Genomic DNA, 24292 nt, shown 5'->3' on the forward strand with positions numbered 1-24292 from the left:
TATTTAGCAGGCAAATTATTTTGCAGGCAAATTATTTAGCAGGCAAATTATTTTGCAGGCAAATTATTTTGCAGGCAAATTATTTTGCAGGCAAATTATTTTGCAGGCAAATTAGGGTTTTGGCAAATTAGGGTTTTGTCAAATTATTTTGTCAAATTATTTTGTAAAAAGTATTTTGTAAAAAGTATTTTGTAAAAAGTATTTTGTAAAAAGTATTTTGTAAAAAGTATTTTGTAAAAAGTATTTTGTAAAAAGTATTTTGTAAAAAGTATTTTGTAAAAAGTGGGAACAAAGTGGGAACAAATTATTTTGCAGGCAAATTATTTAGCAGGCAAATTATTTAGCAGGCAAATTATTTTGCAGGCAAATTAGGGTTTTGGCAAATTATTTTGCAGGCAAATTATTTTGCAGGCAAATTAGGGTTTTGGCAAATTATTTTGCAGGCAAATTATTTAGCAGGCAAATTATTTAGCAGGCAAATTATTTTGCAGGCAAATTATTTTGCAGGCAAATTATTTTGCAGGCAAATTAGGGTTTTGGCAAATTAGGGTTTTGGCAAATTAGGGTTTTGGCAAATTATTTAGCAGGCAAATTATTTTGCAGGCAAATTATTTTGCAGGCAAATTATTTTGCAGGCAAATTAGGGTTTTGGCAAATTAGGGTTTTGGCAAATTATTTAGCAGGCAAATTATTTAGCAGGCAAATTATTTTGCAGGCAAATTATTTTGCAGGCAAATTATTTAGCAGGCAAATTATTTTGCAGGCAAATTATTTTGCAGGCAAATTATTTAGCAGGCAAATTATTTAGCAGGCAAATTATTTTGCAGGCAAATTATTTTGCAGGCAAATTAGGGTTTTGGCAAATTAGGGTTTTGGCAAATTAGGGTTTTGGCAAATTATTTTGCAGGCAAATTATTTTGCAGGCAAATTATTTGGCAGGCAAATTATTTTGTCAAATTTTTTGTCAAATTTGACAAAATACTTTTTACAAAATACTTTTTACAAAATACTTTTTACAAAATACTTTTTACAAAATACTTTTTACAAAATACTTTTTACAAAATACTTTTTACAAAATACTTTTTACAAAATACTTTTTACAAAATACTTTTTACAAAATACTTTTTGTCAAATACTTTTTGTCAAATTATTTTGTCAAATTATTTTGTCAAATTATTTTGTCAAATTATTTTGTCAAATTATTTTGGGGGGCAAATTATTTTGCAGGCAAATTAGGGTTTTGGCAAATTAGGGTTTTGGCAAATTAGGGTTTTGGCAAATTAGGGTTTTGGCAAATTATTTTGCAGGCAAATTATTTTGCAGGCAAATTATTTTGCAGGCAAATTAGGGTTTTGGCAAATTATTTTGCAGGCAAATTATTTTGCAGGCAAATTATTTTGCAGGCAAATTGTTTTGCAGGCAAATTGTTTTTTGTCAAATTATTTTGTCAAATTATTTTGTAAAAAGTATTTTGTAAAAAGTATTTTGTAAAAAGTATTTTGTAAAAAGTATTTTGTAAAAAGTATTTTGTAAAAAGTATTTTGTAAAAAGTATTTTGTAAAAAGTATTTTGTAAAAAGTATTTTGTAAAAAGTGGGAACAAAGTGGGAACAAATTATTTTGCAGGCAAATTATTTAGCAGGCAAATTATTTAGCAGGCAAATTATTTTGCAGGCAAATTAGGGTTTTGGCAAATTATTTTGCAGGCAAATTATTTTGCAGGCAAATTAGGGTTTTGGCAAATTATTTTGCAGGCAAATTATTTAGCAGGCAAATTATTTAGCAGGCAAATTATTTTGCAGGCAAATTATTTGGCAGGCAAATTATTTTGCAGGCAAATTAGGGTTTTGGCAAATTAGGGTTTTGGCAAATTAGGGTTTTGGCAAATTATTTAGCAGGCAAATTATTTTGCAGGCAAATTATTTTGCAGGCAAATTATTTTGCAGGCAAATTAGGGTTTTGGCAAATTAGGGTTTTGGCAAATTATTTAGCAGGCAAATTATTTAGCAGGCAAATTATTTTGCAGGCAAATTATTTTGCAGGCAAATTATTTAGCAGGCAAATTATTTTGCAGGCAAATTATTTTGCAGGCAAATTATTTAGCAGGCAAATTATTTAGCAGGCAAATTATTTTGCAGGCAAATTATTTTGCAGGCAAATTAGGGTTTTGGCAAATTAGGGTTTTGGCAAATTAGGGTTTTGGCAAATTATTTTGCAGGCAAATTATTTTGCAGGCAAATTATTTGGCAGGCAAATTATTTTGTCAAATTTTTTGTCAAATTTGACAAAATACTTTTTACAAAATACTTTTTACAAAATACTTTTTACAAAATACTTTTTACAAAATATTTTACAAAATACTTTTTACAAAATACTTTTTGTCAAATACTTTTTGTCAAATTATTTTGTCAAATTATTTTGTCAAATTATTTTGTCAAATTATTTTGTCAAATTATTTTGGGGGGCAAATTATTTTGCAGGCAAATTAGGGTTTTGGCAAATTAGGGTTTTGGCAAATTAGGGTTTTGGCAAATTAGGGTTTTGGCAAATTATTTTGCAGGCAAATTATTTTGCAGGCAAATTATTTTGCAGGCAAATTAGGGTTTTGGCAAATTATTTTGCAGGCAAATTATTTTGCAGGCAAATTATTTTGCAGGCAAATTGTTTTGCAGGCAAATTGTTTTGCAGGCAAATTGTTTTGCAGGCAAATTATTTAGCAGGCAAATTATTTTGCAGGCAAATTATTTTGCAGGAAAATTATTTTGCAGGAAAATTATTTTGCAGGAAAATTATTTTGCAGGAAAATTATTTTGCAGGCAAATTAGGGTTTTGGCAAATTAGGGTTTTGGCAAATTAGGGTTTTGGCAAATTATTTAGCAGGCAAATCATTTTGCAGGCAAATTATTTAGCAGGCAAATTATTTTGCAGGCAAATTATTTAGCAGGCAAATTATTTTGCAGGCAAATTATTTTGCAGGCAAATTATTTTGCAGGCAAATTATTTTGCAGGCAAATTAGGGTTTTGTCAAATTAGGGTTTTGTCAAATTAGGGTTTTGTAAAAAGTATTTTGTAAAAAGTATTTTGTAAAAAGTATTTTGTAAAAAGTATTTTGTAAAAAGTATTTTGTAAAAAGTATTTTGTAAAAAGTATTTTGTATAAAGTATTTTGTAAAAAGTGGGAACAAAGTGGGAACAAATTATTTTGCAGGCAAATTATTTAGCAGGCAAATTATTTAGCAGGCAAATTATTTTGCAGGCAAATTATTTAGCAGGCAAATTATTTTGCAGGCAAATTAGGGTTTTGGCAAATTAGGGTTTTGGCAAATTAGGGTTTTGGCAAATTAGGGTTTTGGCAAATTAGGGTTTTGGCAAATTATTTTGCAGGCAAATTATTTTGCAGGCAAATTATTTTGCAGGCAAATTAGGGTTTTGGCAAATTATTTTGCAGGCAAATTATTTAGCAGGCAAATTATTTAGCAGGCAAATTATTTTGCAGGCAAATTAGGGTTTTGGCAAATTAGGGTTTTGGCAAATTAGGGTTTTGGCAAATTAGGGTTTTGGCAAATTATTTTGCAGGCAAATTATTTTGCAGGCAAATTATTTGGCAGGCAAATTATTTTGTCAAATTTTTTGTCAAATTTGACAAAATACTTTTTACAAAATACTTTTTACAAAATACTTTTTACAAAATACTTTTTACAAAATACTTTTTACAAAATACTTTTTACAAAATACTTTTTACAAAATATTTTACAAAATACTTTTTACAAAATACTTTTTGTCAAATACTTTTTGTCAAATTATTTTGTCAAATTATTTTGTCAAATTATTTTGTCAAATTATTTTGTCAAATTATTTTGGGGGGCAAATTATTTTGCAGGCAAATTAGGGTTTTGGCAAATTAGGGTTTTGGCAAATTAGGGTTTTGGCAAATTAGGGTTTTGGCAAATTATTTTGCAGGCAAATTATTTTGCAGGCAAATTATTTTGCAGGCAAATTAGGGTTTTGGCAAATTATTTTGCAGGCAAATTATTTTGCAGGCAAATTATTTTGCAGGCAAATTGTTTTGCAGGCAAATTGTTTTGCAGGCAAATTGTTTTGCAGGCAAATTATTTAGCAGGCAAATTATTTTGCAGGCAAATTATTTTGCAGGAAAATTATTTTGCAGGAAAATTATTTTGCAGGAAAATTATTTTGCAGGAAAATTATTTTGCAGGAAAATTATTTTGCAGGCAAATTAGGGTTTTGGCAAATTAGGGTTTTGGCAAATTAGGGTTTTGGCAAATTATTTAGCAGGCAAATCATTTTGCAGGCAAATTATTTAGCAGGCAAATTATTTTGCAGGCAAATTATTTAGCAGGCAAATTATTTTGCAGGCAAATTATTTTGCAGGCAAATTATTTTGCAGGCAAATTATTTTGCAGGCAAATTAGGGTTTTGTCAAATTAGGGTTTTGTCAAATTAGGGTTTTGTAAAAAGTATTTTGTAAAAAGTATTTTGTAAAAAGTATTTTGTAAAAAGTATTTTGTAAAAAGTATTTTGTATAAAGTATTTTGTAAAAAGTGGGAACAAAGTGGGAACAAATTATTTTGCAGGCAAATTATTTAGCAGGCAAATTATTTAGCAGGCAAATTATTTTGCAGGCAAATTAGGGTTTTGGCAAATTATTTTGCAGGCAAATTATTTTGCAGGCAAATTATTTTGCAGGCAAATTATTTAGCAGGCAAATTATTTTGCAGGCAAATTATTTTGCAGGCAAATTATTTGGCAGGCAAATTATTTTGTCAAATTTTTTGTCAAATTTGACAAAATACTTTTTACAAAATACTTTTTACAAAATACTTTTTACAAAATACTTTTTACAAAATACTTTTTACAAAATACTTTTTACAAAATACTTTTTACAAAATACTTTTTACAAAATATTTTACAAAATACTTTTTACAAAATACTTTTTGTCAAATACTTTTTGTCAAATACTTTTTGTCAAATTATTTTGTCAAATTATTTTGTCAAATTATTTTGTCAAATTATTTTGTCAAATTATTTTGTCAAATTATTTTGGGGGGCAAATTATTTTGCAGGCAAATTAGGGTTTTGGCAAATTAGGGTTTTGGCAAATTAGGGTTTTGGCAAATTATTTTGCAGGCAAATTATTTTGCAGGCAAATTATTTTGCAGGCAAATTGTTTTGCAGGCAAATTGTTTTGCAGGCAAATTGTTTTGCAGGCAAATTATTTAGCAGGCAAATTATTTTGTAGGCAAATTATTTTGCAGGAAAATTATTTTGCAGGAAAATTATTTTGCAGGCAAATTAGGGTTTTGGCAAATTAGGGTTTTGGCAAATTAGGGTTTTGGCAAATTAGGGTTTTGGCAAATTATTTAGCAGGCAAATCATTTTGCAGGCAAATTATTTAGCAGGCAAATTATTTTGCAGGCAAATTATTTAGCAGGCAAATTATTTTGCAGGCAAATTATTTTGCAGGCAAATTATTTTGCAGGCAAATTATTTTGCAGGCAAATTAGGGTTTTGGCAAATTAGGGTTTTGTCAAATTAGGGTTTTGTAAAAAGTATTTTGTAAAAAGTATTTTGTAAAAAGTATTTTGTAAAAAGTATTTTGTAAAAAGTATTTTGTATAAAGTATTTTGTAAAAAGTGGGAACAAAGTGGGAACAAATTATTTTGCAGGCAAATTATTTAGCAGGCAAATTATTTAGCAGGCAAATTATTTTGCAGGCAAATTAGGGTTTTGGCAAATTATTTTGCAGGCAAATTATTTTGCAGGCAAATTATTTTGCAGGCAAATTAGGGTTTTGGCAAATTATTTTGCAGGCAAATTATTTAGCAGGCAAATTATTTAGCAGGCAAATTATTTAGCAGGCAAATTATTTTGCAGGCAAATTATTTAGCAGGCAAATTATTTAGCAGGCAAATTAGGGTTTTGGCAAATTAGGGTTTTGGCAAATTAGGGTTTTGGCAAATTATTTAGCAGGCAAATTATTTTGCAGGCAAATTATTTTGCAGGCAAATTAGGGTTTTGGCAAATTAGGGTTTTGGCAAATTATTTAGCAGGCAAATTATTTTGCAGGCAAATTATTTTGCAGGCAAATTATTTTGCAGGCAAATTATTTAGCAGGCAAATTATTTTGCAGGCAAATTATTTAGCAGGCAAATTATTTTGCAGGCAAATTATTTTGCAGGCAAATTATTTTGCAGGCAAATTAGGGTTTTGGCAAATTAGGGTTTTGGCAAATTAGGGTTTTGGCAAATTATTTTGCAGGCAAATTATTTTGCAGGCAAATTATTAGGGTTTTGTCAAATTGTTTTGTCAAATTATTTTGTCAAATTATTTTGTCAAATTATTTTGTCAAATTTTACAAAATACTTTTTACAAAATACTTTTTACAAAATACTTTTTACAAAATACTTTTTACAAAATACTTTTTACAAAATACTTTTTACAAAATACTTTTCACAAAATACTTTTTACAAAATACTTTTTACAAAATACTTTTTACAAAATACTTTTTGTCAAATTATTTTGTCAAATTATTTTGCAGGCAAATTATTTTGCAGGCAAATTAGGGTTTTGGCAAATTATTTTGCAGGCAAATTATTTTGCAGGCAAATTATTTTGCAGGCAAATTAGGGTTTTGGCAAATTATTTTGCAGGCAAATTATTTAGCAGGCAAATTATTTAGCAGGCAAATTATTTAGCAGGCAAATTATTTTGCAGGCAAATTATTTTGCAGGCAAATTAGGGTTTTGGCAAATTAGGGTTTTGGCAAATTAGGGTTTTGGCAAATTATTTTGCAGGCAAATTATTTTGCAGGCAAATTATTTTGCAGGCAAATTATTTTGCAGGCAAATTAGGGTTTTGGCAAATTAGGGTTTTGGCAAATTATTTAGCAGGCAAATTATTTAGCAGGCAAATTATTTAGCAGGCAAATTATTTTGCAGGCAAATTATTTTGCAGGCAAATTTTTTTGTCAATTTTTTTGTCAAATTTGACAAAATACTTTTTACAAAATACTTTTTACAAAATACTTTTTAAAAAATACTTTTTACAAAATACTTCTTACAAAATACTTTTTACAAAATACTTTTTGTCAAATACTTTTTGTCAAATTATTTTGTCAAATTATTTTGTCAAATTATTTTGTCAAATTATTTTGTCAAATTATTTTGGGGGGCAAATTATTTTGCAGGCAAATTATTTAGCAGGCAAATTATTTTGCAGGCAAATTATTTTGCAGGCAAATTATTTTGCAGGCAAATTATTAGGGTTTTGTCAAATTGTTTTGTCAAATTGTTTTGTCAAATTTTACAAAATACTTTTTACAAAATACTTTTAACAAAATACTTTTTACAAAATACTTTTTACAAAATACTTTTCACAAAATACTTTTCACAAAATACTTTTCACAAAATACTTTTTACAAAATACTTTTTACAAAATACTTTTTGTCAAATTATTTTGTAAAAAGTATTTTGTAAAAAGTATTTTGTAAAAAGTATTTTGTAAAAAGTATTTTGTAAAAAGTATTTTGTAAAAAGTATTTTGTAAAAAGTATTTTGTAAAAAGTGGGAACAAAGTGGGAACAAATTATTTTGCAGGCAAATTATTTAGCAGGCAAATTATTTTGCAGGCAAATTAGGGTTTTGGCAAATTATTTTGCAGGCAAATTAGGGTTTTGGCAAATTATTTTGCAGGCAAATTATTTAGCAGGCAAATTATTTAGCAGGCAAATTATTTAGCAGGCAAATCATTTTGCAGGCAAATTATTTTGCAGGCAAATTATTTTGCAGGCAAATTATTTTGCAGGCAAATTATTTTGCAGGCAAATTATTTTGCAGGCAAATTAGGGTTTTGGCAAATTATTTTGCAGGCAAATTATTTTGCAGGCAAATTATTTTGCAGGCAAATTATTTTGCAGGCAAATTGTTTTGCAGGCAAATTGTTTTGCAGGCAAATTATTTAGCAGGCAAATTATTTTGCAGGCAAATTATTTTGCAGGCAAATTATTTTGCAGGCAAATTATTTTGCAGGAAATTTATTTTGCAGGCAAATTAGGGTTTTGGCAAATTAGGGTTTTGGCAAATTAGGGTTTTGGCAAATTATTTAGCAGGCAAATCATTTTGCAGGCAAATTATTTAGCAGGCAAATTATTTAGCAGGCAAATTATTTTGCAGGCAAATTATTTTGCAGGCAAATTATTTTGCAGGCAAATTATTTTGCAGGCAAATTAGGGTTTTGGCAAATTAGGGTTTTGGCAAATTAGGGTTTTGGCAAATTATTTAGCAGGCAAATTATTTTGCAGGCAAATTATTTTGCAGGCAAATTAGGGTTTTGGCAAATTAGGGTTTTGGCAAATTATTTAGCAGGCAAATTATTTTGCAGGCAAATTATTTTGTCAATTTTTTTGTCAAATTTGACAAAATACTTTTTACAAAATACTTTTTACAAAATACTTTTTACAAAATACTTTTTACAAAATACTTTTTACAAAATACTTTTTACAAAATACTTTACAAAATACTTTACAAAATACTTTACAAAATATTTTACAAAATACTTTACAAAATACTTTTTGTCAAATTATTTTGTCAAATTATTTTGTCAAATTATTTTGTCAAATTATTTTGTCAAATTATTTTGTCAAATTATTTTGTCAAATTATTTTGTCAAATTATTTTGTCAAATTATTTTGTCAAATTATTTTGTCAAATTATTTTGGGGGGCAAATTATTTTGGGGGGCAAATTATTTTGGGGGGCAAATTATTTTGTCAAATTATTTTGTCAAATTATTTTGTCAAATTATTTTGTCAAATTATTTTGTCAAATTATTTTGTCAAATTATTTTGTCAAATTATTTTGTCAAATTATTTTGTCAAATTATTTTGTCAAATTATTTTGTCAAATTATTTTGTCAAATTATTTTGTCAAATTATTTTGTCAAATTATTTTGTCAAATTATTTTGTCAAATTATTTTGTCAAATTATTTTGTCAAATTATTTTGTCAAATTATTTTGTCAAATTATTTTGTCAAATTATTTTGTCAAATTATTTTGTCAAATTATTTTGTCAAATTATTTTGTCAAATTATTTTGTCAAATTATTTTGTCAAATTATTTTGTCAAATTATTTTGTCAAATTATTTTGTCAAATTATTTTGTCAAATTATTTTGTCAAATTATTTTGTCAAATTATTTTGTCAAATTATTTTGGGGGGCAAATTATTTTGGGGGGCAAATTATTTTGGGGGGCAAATTATTTTGGGGGGCAAATTATTTTGTCAAATTATTTTGTCAAATTATTTTGTCAAATTATTTTGTCAAATTATTTTGTCAAATTATTTTGTCAAATTATTTTGTCAAATTATTTTGTCAAATTATTTTGTCAAATTATTTTGTCAAATTATTTTGTCAAATTATTTTGTCAAATTATTTTGTCAAATTATTTTGTCAAATTATTTTGTCAAATTATTTTGTCAAATTATTTTGTCAAATTATTTTGTCAAATTATTTTGGGGGGCAAATTATTTTGGGGGGCAAATTATTTTGTCAAATTATTTTGTCAAATTATTTTGTCAAATTATTTTGTCAAATTATTTTGTCAAATTATTTTGTCAAATTATTTTGTCAAATTATTTTGTCAAATTATTTTGTCAAATTATTTTGTCAAATTATTTTGTCAAATTATTTTGTCAAATTATTTTGTCAAATTATTTTGTCAAATTATTTTGTCAAATTATTTTGTCAAATTATTTTGTCAAATTATTTTGTCAAATTATTTTGTCAAATTATTTTGTCAAATTATTTTGTCAAATTATTTTGTCAAATTATTTTGGGGGGCAAATTATTTTGGGGGGCAAATTATTTTGGGGGGCAAATTATTTTTGGGGGCAAATTTTTTTGTCAAATTATTTTGTCAAATTATTTTGTCAAATTATTTTGTCAAATTATTTTGTCAAATTATTTTGTCAAATTATTTTGTCAAATTATTTTGTCAAATTATTTTGTCAAATTATTTTGTCAAATTATTTTGTCAAATTATTTTGTCAAATTATTTTGTCAAATTATTTTGTCAAATTATTTTGTCAAATTATTTTGGGGGGCAAATTATTTTGGGGGGCAAATTATTTTGGGGGGCAAATTATTTTGGGGGGCAAATTATTTTGGGGGGCAAATTATTTTGGGGGGCAAATTATTTTGGGGGGCAAATTATTTTGGGGGGCAAATTATTTTGGGGGGCAAATTATTTTGTCAAATTATTTTGGGGGGCAAATTATTTTGTCAAATTATTTTGTCAAATTATTTTGTCAAATTATTTTGTCAAATTATTTTGTCAAATTATTTTGTCAAATTATTTTGTCAAATTATTTTGTCAAATTATTTTGTCAAATTATTTTGTCAAATTATTTTGTCAAATTATTTTGTCAAATTATTTTGTCAAATTATTTTGTCAAATTATTTTGTCAAATTATTTTGTCAAATTATTTTGTCAAATTATTTTGTCAAATTATTTTGTCAAATTATTTTGTCAAATTATTTTGTCAAATTATTTTGTCAAATTATTTTGTCAAATTATTTTGTCAAATTATTTTGTCAAATTATTTTGTCAAATTATTTATATTATAATATAATACTTTTTACAAAATACTTTTTAGAAAATACTTTTTACAAAATACTTTTTACAAAATACTTTGTCAAATTATTTTGTCAAATTATTTTGTCAAATTATTTTGTCAAATTATTTTGTCAAATTATTTTGTCAAATTATTTTGTCAAATTATTTTGTCAAATTATTTTGTCAAATTATTTTGTCAAATTATTTTGTCAAATTATTTTGTCAAATTATTTTGTCAAATTATTTTGTCAAATTATTTTGTCAAATTATTTTGTCAAATTATTTTGTCAAATTATTTTGTCAAATTATTTTGTCAAATTATTTTGTCAAATTATTTTGTCAAATTATTTTGTCAAATTATTTTGTCAAATTATTTTGTCAAATTATTTTGTCAAATTATTTTGTCAAATTATTTTGTCAAATTATTTTGTCAAATTATTTTGTCAAATTATTTTGTCAAATTATTTTGTCAAATTATTTTGTCAAATTATTTTGTCAAATTATTTTGTCAAATTATTTTGTCAAATTATTTTGTCAAATTATTTTGTCAAATTATTTTGTCAAATTATTTTGTCAAATTATTTTGTCAAATTATTTTGTCAAATTATTTTGTCAAATTATTTTGTCAAATTATTTTGTCAAATTATTTTGTCAAATTATTTTGTCAAATTATTTTGTCAAATTATTTTGTCAAATTATTTTGTCAAATTATTTTGTCAAATTATTTTGTCAAATTATTTTGTCAAATTATTTTGTCAAATTATTTTGTCAAATTATTTTGTCAAATTATTTTGTCAAATTATTTTGTCAAATTATTTTGTCAAATTATTTTGTCAAATTATTTTGTCAAATTATTTTGTCAAATTATTTTGTCAAATTATTTTGTCAAATTATTTTGTCAAATTATTTTGTCAAATTATTTTGTCAAATTATTTTGTCAAATTATTTTGTCAAATTATTTTGTCAAATTATTTTGTCAAATTATTTTGTCAAATTATTTTGTCAAATTATTTTGTCAAATTATTTTGTCAAATTATTTTGTCAAATTATTTTGTCAAATTATTTTGTCAAATTATTTTGTCAAATTATTTTGTCAAATTATTTTGTCAAATTATTTTGTCAAATTATTTTGTCAAATTATTTTGTCAAATTATTTTGTCAAATTATTTTGTCAAATTATTTTGTCAAATTATTTTGTCAAATTATTTTGTCAAATTATTTTGTCAAATTATTTTGTCAAATTATTTTGTCAAATTATTTTGTCAAATTATTTTGTCAAATTATTTTGTCAAATTATTTTGTCAAATTATTTTGTCAAATTATTTTGTCAAATTATTTTGGGGGGCAAATTATTTTGGGGGGCAAATTATTTTGGGGGGCAAATTATTTTGGGGGGCAAATTATTTTGGGGGGCAAATTATTTTGGGGGGCAAATTATTTTGGGGGGCAAATTATTTTGGGGGGCAAATTATTTTGGGGGGCAAATTATTTTGTCAAATTATTTTGTCAAATTATTTTGTCAAATTATTTTGTCAAATTATTTTGTCAAATTATTTTGTCAAATTATTTTGTCAAATTATTTTGTCAAATTATTTTGTCAAATTATTTTGTCAAATTATTTTGTCAAATTATTTTGTCAAATTATTTTGTCAAATTATTTTGTCAAATTATTTTGTCAAATTATTTTGTCAAATTATTTTGTCAAATTATTTTGTCAAATTATTTTGTCAAATTATTTTGTCAAATTATTTTGTCAAATTATTTTGTCAAATTATTTTGTCAAATTATTTTGTCAAATTATTTTGTCAAATTATTTTGTCAAATTATTTTGTCAAATTATTTTGTCAAATTATTTTGTCAAATTATTTTGTCAAATTATTTTGTCAAATTATTTTGTCAAATTATTTTGTCAAATTATTTTGTCAAATTATTTTGTCAAATTATTTTGTCAAATTATTTATATTATAATATAATACTTTTTACAAAATACTTTTTAGAAAATACTTTTTACAAAATACTTTTTACAAAATACTTTGTCAAATTATTTTGTCAAATTATTTTGTCAAATTATTTTGTCAAATTATTTTGTCAAATTATTTTGTCAAATTATTTTGTCAAATTATTTTGTCAAATTATTTTGTCAAATTATTTTGTCAAATTATTTTGTCAAATTATTTTGTCAAATTATTTTGTCAAATTATTTTGTCAAATTATTTTGTCAAATTATTTTGTCAAATTATTTTGTCAAATTATTTTGTCAAATTATTTATATTATAATATAATACTTTTTACAAAATACTTTTTACAAAATACTTTTTACAAAATACTTTTTACAAAATACTTTTTACAAAATACTTTTTACAAAATACTTTTTACAAAATACTTTGTCAAATTACTTTGTCAAATTATTTTGTCAAATTATTTTGTCAAATTATTTTGTCAAATTATTTTGTCAAATTATTTTGTCAAATTATTTTGTCAAATTATTTTGTCAAATTATTTTGGGGGGCAAATTATTTTGGGGGGCAAATTATTTTGGGGGGCAAATTATTTTGGGGGGCAAATTATTTTTGGGGGCAAATTATTTTTGGGGGCAAATTATTTTTGGGGGCAAATTATTTTTGGGGGCAAATTATTTTGTCAAATTATTTTGTCAAATTATTTTGTCAAATTATTTTGTCAAATTATTTTGTCAAATTATTTTGTCAAATTATTTTGTCAAATTATTTTGTCAAATTATTTTGTCAAATTATTTTGTCAAATTATTTTGTCAAATTATTTTGTCAAATTATTTTGTCAAATTATTTTGTCAAATTATTTTGTCAAATTATTTTGTCAAATTATTTTGTCAAATTATTTTGTCAAATTATTTTGTCAAATTATTTTGTCAAATTATTTTGTCAAATTATTTTGTCAAATTATTTTGTCAAATTATTTTGTCAAATTATTTTGTCAAATTATTTTGTCAAATTATTTTGTCAAATTATTTTGTCAAATTATTTTGTCAAATTATTTTGTCAAATTATTTTGTCAAATTATTTTGTCAAATTATTTTGTCAAATTATTTTGTCAAATTATTTTGTCAAATTATTTTGTCAAATTATTTTGTCAAATTATTTTGTCAAATTATTTTGTCAAATTATTTTGTCAAATTATTTTGTCAAATTATTTTGTCAAATTATTTTGTCAAATTATTTTGTCAAATTATTTTGTCAAATTATTTTGTCAAATTATTTTGTCAAATTATTTTGTCAAATTATTTTGTCAAATTATTTTGGGGGGCAAATTATTTTGGGGGGCAAATTATTTTGGGGGGCAAATTATTTTGGGGGGCAAATTATTTTGTCAAATTATTTTGTCAAATTATTTTGTCAAATTATTTTGTCAAATTATTTTGTCAAATTATTTTGTCAAATTATTTTGTCAAATTATTTTGTCAAATTATTTTGTCAAATTATTTTGTCAAATTATTTTGTCAAATTATTTTGTCAAATTATTTTGTCAAATTATTTTGTCAAATTATTTTGTCAAATTATTTTGTCAAATTATTTTGTCAAATTATTTTGTCAAATTATTTTGTCAAATTATTTTGTCAAATTATTTTGTCAAATTATTTTGTCAAATTATTTTGTCAAATTATTTTGTCAAATTATTTTGTCAAATTATTTTGTCAAATTATTTTGTCAAATTATTTTGTCAAATTATTTTGTCAAATTATTTTGTCAAATTATTTTGTCAAATTATTTTGTCAAATTATTTTGTCAAATTATTTTGTCAAATTATTTTGTCAAATTATTTTGTCAAATTATTTTGTCAAATTATTTTGTCAAATTATTTTGTCAAATTATTTTGTCAAATTATTTTGTCAAATTATTTTGTCAAATTATTTTGTCAAATTATTTTGTCAAATTATTTTGTCAAATTATTTTGTCAAATTATTTTGTCAAATTATTTTGTCAAATTATTTTGTCAAATTATTTTGTCAAATTATTTTGTCAAATTATTTTGTCAAATTATTTTGGGGGGCAAATTATTTTGGGGGGCAAATTATTTTGGGGGGCAAATTATTTTGTCAAATTATTTTGTCAAATTATTTTGTCAAATTATTTTGTCAAATTATTTTGTCAAATTATTTTGTCAAATTATTTTGTCAAATTATTTTGTCAAATTATTTTGTCAAATTATTTTGTCAAATTATTTTGTCAAATTATTTTGTCAAATTATTTTGTCAAATTATTTTGTCAAATTATTTTGTCAAATTATTTTGTCAAATTATTTTGTCAAATTATTTTGTCAAATTATTTTGTCAAATTATTTTGTCAAATTATTTTGTCAAATTATTTTGTCAAATTATTTTGTCAAATTATTTTGTCAAATTATTTTGTCAAATTATTTTGTCAAATTATTTTGTCAAATTATTTTGTCAAATTATTTTGGGGGGCAAATTATTTTGGGGGGCAAATTATTTTGGGGGGCAAATTATTTTGGGGGGCAAATTATTTTGGGGGGCAAATTATTTTGGGGGGCAAATTATTTTGGGGGGCAAATTATTTTGGGGGGCAAATTATTTTTGGGGGCAAATTATTTTTGGGGGCAAATTATTTTGTCAAATTATTTTGTCAAATTATTTTGTCAAATTATTTTGTCAAATTATTTTGTCAAATTATTTTGTCAAATTATTTTGTCAAATTATTTTGTCAAATTATTTTGTCAAATTATTTTGTCAAATTATTTTGTCAAATTATTTTGTCAAATTATTTTGTCAAATTATTTTGTCAAATTATTTTGTCAAATTATTTTGTCAAATTATTTTGTCAAATTATTTTGTCAAATTATTTTGTCAAATTATTTTGTCAAATTATTTTGTCAAATTATTTTGTCAAATTATTTTGTCAAATTATTTTGTCAAATTATTTTGTCAAATTATTTTGTCAAATTATTTTGTCAAATTATTTTGTCAAATTATTTTGTCAAATTATTTTGTCAAATTATTTTGTCAAATTATTTTGTCAAATTATTTTGTCAAATTATTTTGTCAAATTATTTTGTCAAATTATTTTGTCAAATTATTTTGTCAAATTATTTTGTCAAATTATTTTGTCAAATTATTTTGTCAAATTATTTTGTCAAATTATTTTGTCAAATTATTTTGTCAAATTATTTTGTCAAATTATTTTGTCAAATTATTTTGTCAAATTATTTTGTCAAATTATTTTGTCAAATTATTTTGTCAAATTATTTTGTCAAATTATTTTGTCAAATTATTTTGTCAAATTATTTTGTCAAATTATTTTGTCAAATTATTTTGTCAAATTATTTTGTCAAATTATTTTGTCAAATTATTTTGTCAAATTATTTTGTCAAATTATTTTGTCAAATTATTTTGTCAAATTATTTTGTCAAATTATTTTGTCAAATTATTTTGTCAAATTATTTTGTCAAATTATTTTGTCAAATTATTTATATTATAATATAATACTTTTTACAAAATACTTTTTACAAAATACTTTTTACAAAATACTTTTTACAAAATACTTTTTACAAAATACTTTGTCAAATTATTTTGTCAAATTATTTTGTCAAATTATTTTGTCAAATTATTTTGTCAAATTATTTTGTCAAATTATTTTGCAGGCAAATTATTTTGCAGGCAAATTATTTTGCAGGCAAATTAGGGTTTTGGCAAATTAGGGTTTTGGCAAATTATTTAGCAGGCAAATTATTTTGCAGGCAAATTATTTTGCAGGCAAATTATTTTGTCAAATTTTTTGTCAAAATACTTTTAAAAAAATACTTTTTACAAAATACTTTTTACAAAATACTTTTTGTCAAATACTTTTTGTCAAATACTTTTTGTCAAATACTTTTTGTCAAATACTTTTTGTCAAATTATTTTGTCAAATTATTTTGTCAAATTATTTTGTCAAATTATTTTGTCAAATTATTTTGTCAAATTATTTTGTCAAATTATTTTGTCAAATTATTTTGTCAAATTATTTTGTCAAATTATTTTGTCAAATTATTTTGTCAAATTATTTTGTCAAATTATTTTGTCAAATTATTTTGTCAAATTATTTTGTCAAATTATTTTGTCAAATTATTTTGTCAAATTATTTTGTCAAATTATTTTGTCAAATTATTTTGTCAAATTATTTTGTCAAATTATTTTGTCAAATTATTTTGTCAAATTATTTTGTCAAATTATTTTGTCAAATTATTTTGTCAACTTTTGACACTTTTGGTTGTTGAGAAACAGCTCCTAAAACATTATTTGACACTTTTGGTTGTTGAGAAACAGCTCCTAAAACATTATTTGACACTTTTGGTTGTTGAGAAACAGCTCATAAAACATTATTTGACACTTTTGGTTCAATTTCCCCGCCCATACGCATCAAGTCTACCGAAGTATCAGGTGAGAATGTGACCTAAATCTCCTAGAGAGAGAGAGAAGCTCACCGTCTAAGCAATACACCTGCAGCACCATGTTAGCCTTCTTCCTATTGGCCGTCCACTCCAGCAGGGACAGCGGGTAGGTCCGTGCGGTCTCGAGGGCGGGGCCTGCACTCAACTGGGACTTCTGATTGGCCTGGATGAGTCTGTGTTGCAGCAGCGCCTGGCAACCAACGGGGGCATGGTCAGACACAAACCTGTAGAGACACAGGTCAAGGGTCAAGGGAAGCATTAGATTTATTCAGTAGTTAAGTAAGGTCAAGTAGATCATTATGATGCCTTTGAATGTCCTCACTCATTGCATGCCATATTTGTTACTTACCGCATACAGTGTTACAAGACACACACACACACTACAACAGACACACACACACACACACACACACACACACACACCACAACAGACGACAAACACACACACACACACACACACACACACACACACACAATACAATAGAACACAACAAGTATAATATAATAACAAAACAAAGACACAACCTCAAGACCTAAGCCGAAAAAATAGCCCCCATAAGCCGAGTAAGGAAGCTGCCATTTCCATTCACGAAAATATATTAAAAAAAATATCCTTATAAGATGCTAAGCAACAAGCTATATTATGCTTAGATGATTAAAATAAATGTGCGCGACTGTAAAGACGAAACGGAAGTGGGGAGGAGGCTCCACTTCCGCTTTATCGCTTACTCATGAATAGCTCTTCCGTTGCTCCAGACTGTATGACGGAAGCATTTGGAAATTTGCGAGAGGCAACCGCCTGGTAACGTGAGACGAGTGTCATTAGTAGGAAGTAGAGATGGGACTCGATTTAAAAAAAAAATCTAATTAATCAGAGGCTTTGTAGTTAATTAATCTAGATTAATCGCATTTTAATCGCATATCAAAATTCAACCTGAGAACAGCGAGAAACCTTTTTTAATGTTTTTTGATATCCCAGTGAATCAATGAATTAGTGACTACAGGATACCACTCATTTTCAACATTTTACTGTCATTAATATACCTGTTGTGGAAATAATAATAAAAAGTCACCCCATTCTGTGTTGCCTAGAACTGGAGGTCTGAAAAAAAAATAGTAACAGTAACAAGTACATCTCAGTGACATCACAAAGCTGTACTTACTTCATATTGTTACTGTTTTTTGTCAGACCTCCAGTTCTAGGCAACACAAAATGGGGTGACTTTTTATTATTTCCAGTTTTCAGTACTATAGTAAAGCGCCCAGTGAGAAACGTTCCGCGGTGAAAAAAAAGGTGCGATTAATTTATCTGTAGTTAATCGCAATAATTTTTTCTGTAGTTAATTAATCTAAATTAATCGCAATTAGTCCCAGCCCTAATAGGAAGAGTTATTCAGTCTGTGTGCCCGCGGCGCGCATGCATGCGCGCCGTAACACTCACTTCAGCAGGTGTTTCTCCAGCTTGGGCGACGGTGCGAAGGCGCAGGCGCAGGCCAGCAGCAGCAGCCAGCCCCGGTCGGCGTTGTGGGGGTTGAAGTTCCGCCACACCTGATTGGCCACCTGGGACATGATCTCGTCCCTCAAGCCCGGCGAGGAGAGGCCGCGCTGGATGATGTAGTTCCCGAACAGGTTCTCGGGAGCGCCGTTCAGGTGGGGGTCGCCCATGAACCTCAACACCTACAGGGAAAGGAAAAGAAAGGTACTATGTTTACCCAGGGTAACTGGACTAAGGAAAGGAAAGGTACTATGTTTACCCAGGGTAACTGGACTAAGGAAAGGAAAGATACTATGTTTACCCAGGGTAACTGGACTAAGGAAAGGAAAGGTACTATGTTTACCCAGGGTAACTGGACTAAGGAAAGGAAAGGTACTATGTTTACCCAGGGTAACCGGACTAAGGAAAGGAAAGGTACTATGTTTACCCAGGGTAACTGGACTAAGGAAAGGAAAGGTACTATGTTTACCCAGGGTAACTGGACTAAGGAAAGGAAAGGTACTATGTTTACCCAGGGTAACTGGACTAAAGAAAGGAAAGGTACTATGTTTACCCAGGGTAACTGGACTAAGGAAAGGAAAGGTACTATGTTTACCCAGGGTAACTGGACTAAGGAAAGGAAAGGTACTATGTTTACCCAGGGTAACCAGACTAAGGAAAGGAAATGTACTATGTTTACCCAGGGTAACTGGACTAAGGAAAGGAAATGTACTATGTTTACCCAGGGTAACTGGACTAAGGAAAGGAAAGGTACTATCGTAGATAATGTTGTGGGGGAGTTTTGCCAGTCCTTGTTATTTCACCGTGCTTGGGTGAGATGAGGCTCGTTTAATTACTGTACTGTCTTTGGCGCCTGATTTTCAACAGCGGAAGCCATAAAGGTCTTATCTTGGTGTAAGACTGGCCAATATAGAGGGTATGCGTGTGACATCATCATCCTACATACATCCAAACAGAAAAGTCCTGTGTGGTTGCATTGTGCAAGTGGAAACCGAGCTACACTTCCTAACCATCTGTCCATTGTACCAAGACATCAGAGACACATACTTCCCACAGATTACAACCACACACGGAGATTTTGAAAACATGACCAATGACAAAATACTCCCATATCTGCTGGGCTGAAGTACAACAATGTGCAAACACAGCAGCAAGATTTGTGAGTTGCTGTGATAGGAGAAGGATATCAAATGGAACACAACCACCCTAAAGACTAATCATTGTGTATATTCCTGCACTATACCTGCATTGAGTGATCTTGGTACACAGAAGTTGATCTATTGATGATTCTGACCTTCAAAGTACATAATTTTTGTTTTGATTGTATTGCTGTATTGTTGTATTGTTCTTTCTGCTTTGGCAATGTAAACGTATGTTTTCTCATGCCAATAAAGCCCTTTGAATTGAATTGCATTAAACAAGGTTAAACTCACTTTGCAACTCACCCTGCCACTCGATTTGACACTCAAACTATGCATGATGAACTGAGTGGGGTGGGGGTAGGGAACTGTGACGGACATTGTGTATTTTGTTTGTTTAACTGTATGTAATGTGTTTTATTTTCGTTTTATTTTTCGTTTTGTCATTATTTATTTATTTTTGTTCTGTATTTATTGTCAAAACATTTTGTGATGAGATTTTGTTTGTATTTGTGCTGCCATGGGGATGTGGGGGGGGGTAAAAAATATATGTCAATTGTTTTGAATATACTTATTTGTACTGTAAAGAAATTGAATAAACATATGTTTAAAAAAATATATATGCATGATGTGCATACCCTCTATATAGCTTCATGATGAATGCCAGGCTTATTTCAAACGTTTGCACAGCTCATCCACAGCTGATGTTAGACTCTAACCTCAATGAATCTAAACAGAGTCAACAAATCAGGCTTTGTATCTGTAACTCTTTTAGAAGATGACAAACATAACGGGGTCAAGGGACAGGTTCACAGACGAAACAAAGGCCTTTTGGAACACTAGTTCACAAGAGGAGGAAGTGAGAGCACAGATGAGGTCCCACCATGATGAAAAGTCCCAGGGCTTCTTCTCGGAGGTCCTCGTCTATCCGGGTCAGTGGCGCCTCAATAGGAACCATCAGCATTCCAAACTTTGGTTCCTACATGGATAGGGAGAGGTACAAGAGGAGGTACATCTTATTAACCGTACACCCAAATAGAGCGTCAGCAAAATCAAGGTCATCTAACTGTGTCCAAGGTGTCCACTGGATGCCATTTGACCTGGCCCTTCTTTCCCACACTCACCACCAAATGCAAGAGAAAACCAACATAGAAGGCATTAGAAGGATATGTTAGTGTACTATAATATGGTGTAACGGACCCTGAAGTAGGCCTGTGCGTAGCGGTAGAAGGGTGTTCTATAATAAGGTGTAACGGACCCTGAAGTAGGCCTGTGCGTAGCGGTAGAAGGATATGTTAGTGCACTATAATAAGGTGTAACGGACCCTGAAGTAGGCCTGTGCGTAGCGGTAGAAGGGTGTTCTATAATAAGGTGTAACGGACCCTGAAGTAGGCCTGTGCGTAGCGGTAGAAGGGTGTTCTATAATAAGGTGTAACGGACCCTGAAGTAGGCCTGTGCATAGCGGTAGAAGGATATGTTAGTGTACTATAATAAGGTGTAACGGACCCTGAAGTAGGCCTGTGCGTAGCGGTAGAAGGGTGTTCTATAATAAGGTGTAACGGACCCTGAAGTAGGCCTGTGCGTAGCGGTAGAAGGGTGTTCTATAATAAGGTGTAACGGACCCTGAAGTAGGCCTGTGCGTAGCGGTAGAAGGATATGTTAGTGTACTATAATAAGGTGTAACGGACCCTGAAGTAGGCCTGTGCGTAGCGGTAGAAGGGTGTACTATAATAAGGTGTAACGGACCCTGAAGTAGGCCTGTGCGTAGCGGTAGAAGGGTGTTCTATAATAAGGTGTAACGGACCCTGAAGTAGGCCTGTGCGTAGCGGTAGAAGGGTGTTCTATAATAAGGTGTAACGGACCCTGAAGTAGGCCTGTGCGTAGCGGTAGAAGGGTGTTCTATAATAAGGTGTAACGGACCCTGAAAGTAGGCCTGTGCGTAGCGGTAGAAGGGGTAGTTGTTGATGTCCAGAGGCAGAGTGTGCTGAGCCTCCTCCCTGATGTGAGGAGCCTGGAGCATGGCCAGGCAGTCAGAATGCAACACCTTACCACCTGGAGAGAGAGAGGGAGGGGGGAGAGAGAGAGGGAGAGAGAGAGTGGGGGGGAGAGAGAGAGAGGGAGAGAGAGAGAGAGAGAGGGAGGGAGGGAGAGGGAGAGAGAGAGAGAGAGAGAGAGAGAGAGAGGGAGAGAGAGAGAGAGAGAGTGGGGGGGAGAGAGAGAGACATTACTTCCGAATTATTTTAATCTGAAGGTTTTATTCTGAATGAAAAGCCCTCATGATGTAACCGCGGCCACTGACTTAGTGCGGTCTGCAGTAAGGCTCCCAGCTCGGCAGGAATCACCAGGTGTGTGACATTCACCACCTCTCTCTTCATCAGCTCCTGGAAGAGAGAGAGAGAGAACATCAATGTGTGTGTGTGTGTGTGTGTGTGTGTGTGTGTGTGTGTGTGTGTGTGTGTGTGTGTGTGTGTGTGTGTGTGTGTGTGTGTGTGTGTGTGTGTGTGTGTGTGTGTGTGTGTGTGCGTGCCTGAAAGTGTGTGAGTCCCTGTTTTTGTAAGAAAAAGGGAGGTTATTTTCCATTTCCAGCAAAATCCTGAGAACACTGTGTCCATCATGACCTGCTTTGGCACACTGTCAGTCAGTATAGAACAATAAAAACATCATTACTGTACATAGAATACACAAATGCATTACAGAACAATTTCAAATGCATCCCCAGTAGCAGTGATGATGGGCTGTAGGGATTAGGTGGTACGGTAGAGCTATTTAAAGATGGAGTGCCGTGATTCCATACAGGGCAGGCTATAGGGTTAGGTACGGCAGTGACGACATGTATCTTGTCTTTTGGTTTAGTTTAGCTTCCATGTGTTGGTCTGTGTATGTATGCACAGATGACACAAGTATTAGGGTTTAGCTTCCATCTGTTGGTCTGTGTATGTATGTACAGTATTTACAGTATGCACAGATGACACAAAGGTTTGATCCTTACCCTGTCTCTTCGCCTGCGGTCATCCCAACGCACCTGTAAACAGCAAACAACAATTTAAAATAACTGTAACATCACTGTAGAAGAACTATCGTGAACCCCAAAAAATGGCCCTTGGATAAGCACAAGTAAGGAAAGCTAGGCTGTATGTTGCTTTGAAAACCGGCATTGAATCATCGTGTTTACTGTTGTTTCTTATGGTCAAAAGGGAGAATTGGTGGAAGAGGGTTGAGGTACTGTATATGCAACATTTTAAAATCTCCTTCAAAAGGGATCTTTTCCCTTTTTTGCTTATATATGATGAATTCCTGTTCTGTTCTTTAACTACATAGAAGTGTCTATTTGTATGTCTCTATATGTTTTGATGAATTGAACAATGTTGACCCTGTTGTAAACAAGTGTAATGCTTAATTGGGTCGTCCACTCACAGTTAACAGTCTCTGTATTGAGTTTGTGCTTGAAATGTACTGTAATTCTACAAACTGTTAATACATATTTCAATCAATCAATAAAAACCTCGTTGGTGTTGTGGACATTTTAAAGTCTATTTGGGCATTGTGAGCACCCAAGACAGTTTTTAAGTTGTTTCATTCAGTATTCATTTGATATTAAATTCCTCTATAAACCCATTGTAACTTCAAACTCCATTTTAACCATGTTAGATTCATTGAAAACAGGCCTTCTAATGAGTGTTTTTTTCAATTACTTTTTTCATGTATTTTTAATAAAGCTTTTCTTTAATAGGAAAGGGATAAAGTCTGATAAAAGGAATATCAAATATCTAATTGAAACAAGAAATGTATAAACGGTGTGGCCGTGCTCTCAAAAGCCTGAGTAGGCCTAATATGATCAAATGACCCCGAGCATGTTTGAAAGTGAAATATCCAGTTAATAAAAGGATCAAAATAGCGTACTGTACTGTACTGTACTGTACCTTGCAGTATCTTTTGCGGTTGACATACATGTTGACCGTTGAACGGAACTGGATCAGACTCTGTCTCATAATGGCATAGCGCCTCCTGGAGGAGGAACACAACATGACATGGATAATATTATATAATGGCATAGCGCCTCCTGGAGGAGGTCAAACACAACATGACATGGATAATATTATTAGCTGTAGCCTAAATTAAGCTATAAAATGCAAACCTTATGACAAAATAAATATTGATAAGTTGCTGGTTTGACAGGAGAGTATTTCCTGTGCATGAAAGATGTACATATTTTCATTAATTATAAAAAAAAAAAAATCACACCCGTGTGAACTGAGTGGTGCCATGGACGTGGTGTTGGGTGCCTGCACATATGCACACATGGCATCAACGCATGGTGTTGTGTGCAGGCACACTACACTTTGTCTTTCTTTTTGCGAACGCAGTGAGCACTAACTATGAGACCTAGCAGAACATGTCTGTCTGTCTGTGTGTCTGTCTGTCTGTCACGCTGTAACACCACCAAAAATATGAATTATGATCGAAAATCTTTGTTACAATGAAACTGAATGGATGTGTTTTTTTTAATGGCAACTGTTCCATTTTGGCAGAGTCAGACGATCCGCGATGTCAACACCAGTCACTCCTCCCAGTCTCCCCCAGTCATGAAGCCTTCTACCCGGGCATA

General features: G+C 29.3%; 1 protein-coding gene across 1 annotated transcript in view; it reads right to left on the bottom strand.

The window, feature by feature from the left end:
- The window catches only part of LOC308312095 (unconventional myosin-XV-like), a gene marked incomplete at both ends in the record, with an annotated part of 77883 nt that extends 54192 nt beyond the window's left edge, over window positions 1–23691 (bottom strand). Inside the window, 7 exons of the mRNA XM_080794495.1 lie at window positions 17086–17276; window positions 18494–18729; window positions 20570–20665; window positions 21491–21738; window positions 21986–22067; window positions 22676–22708; window positions 23607–23691. Of these exons, the coding sequence (XP_080650621.1) occupies window positions 17086–17276; window positions 18494–18729; window positions 20570–20665; window positions 21491–21738; window positions 21986–22067; window positions 22676–22708; window positions 23607–23691 (971 nt within the window). The remainder of the gene's footprint in view (window positions 1–17085; window positions 17277–18493; window positions 18730–20569; window positions 20666–21490; window positions 21739–21985; window positions 22068–22675; window positions 22709–23606) is intronic.
- Between the last annotated feature and the right edge of the window lie 601 nt (window positions 23692–24292).

The sequence above is a fragment of the Protomyctophum bolini genome (assembly GCF_963924005.1).
Source record: "Protomyctophum bolini genome assembly, contig: SCAFFOLD_185, whole genome shotgun sequence".
In the NCBI taxonomy this organism is placed as follows: domain Eukaryota; kingdom Metazoa; phylum Chordata; class Actinopteri; order Myctophiformes; family Myctophidae; genus Protomyctophum; species Protomyctophum bolini.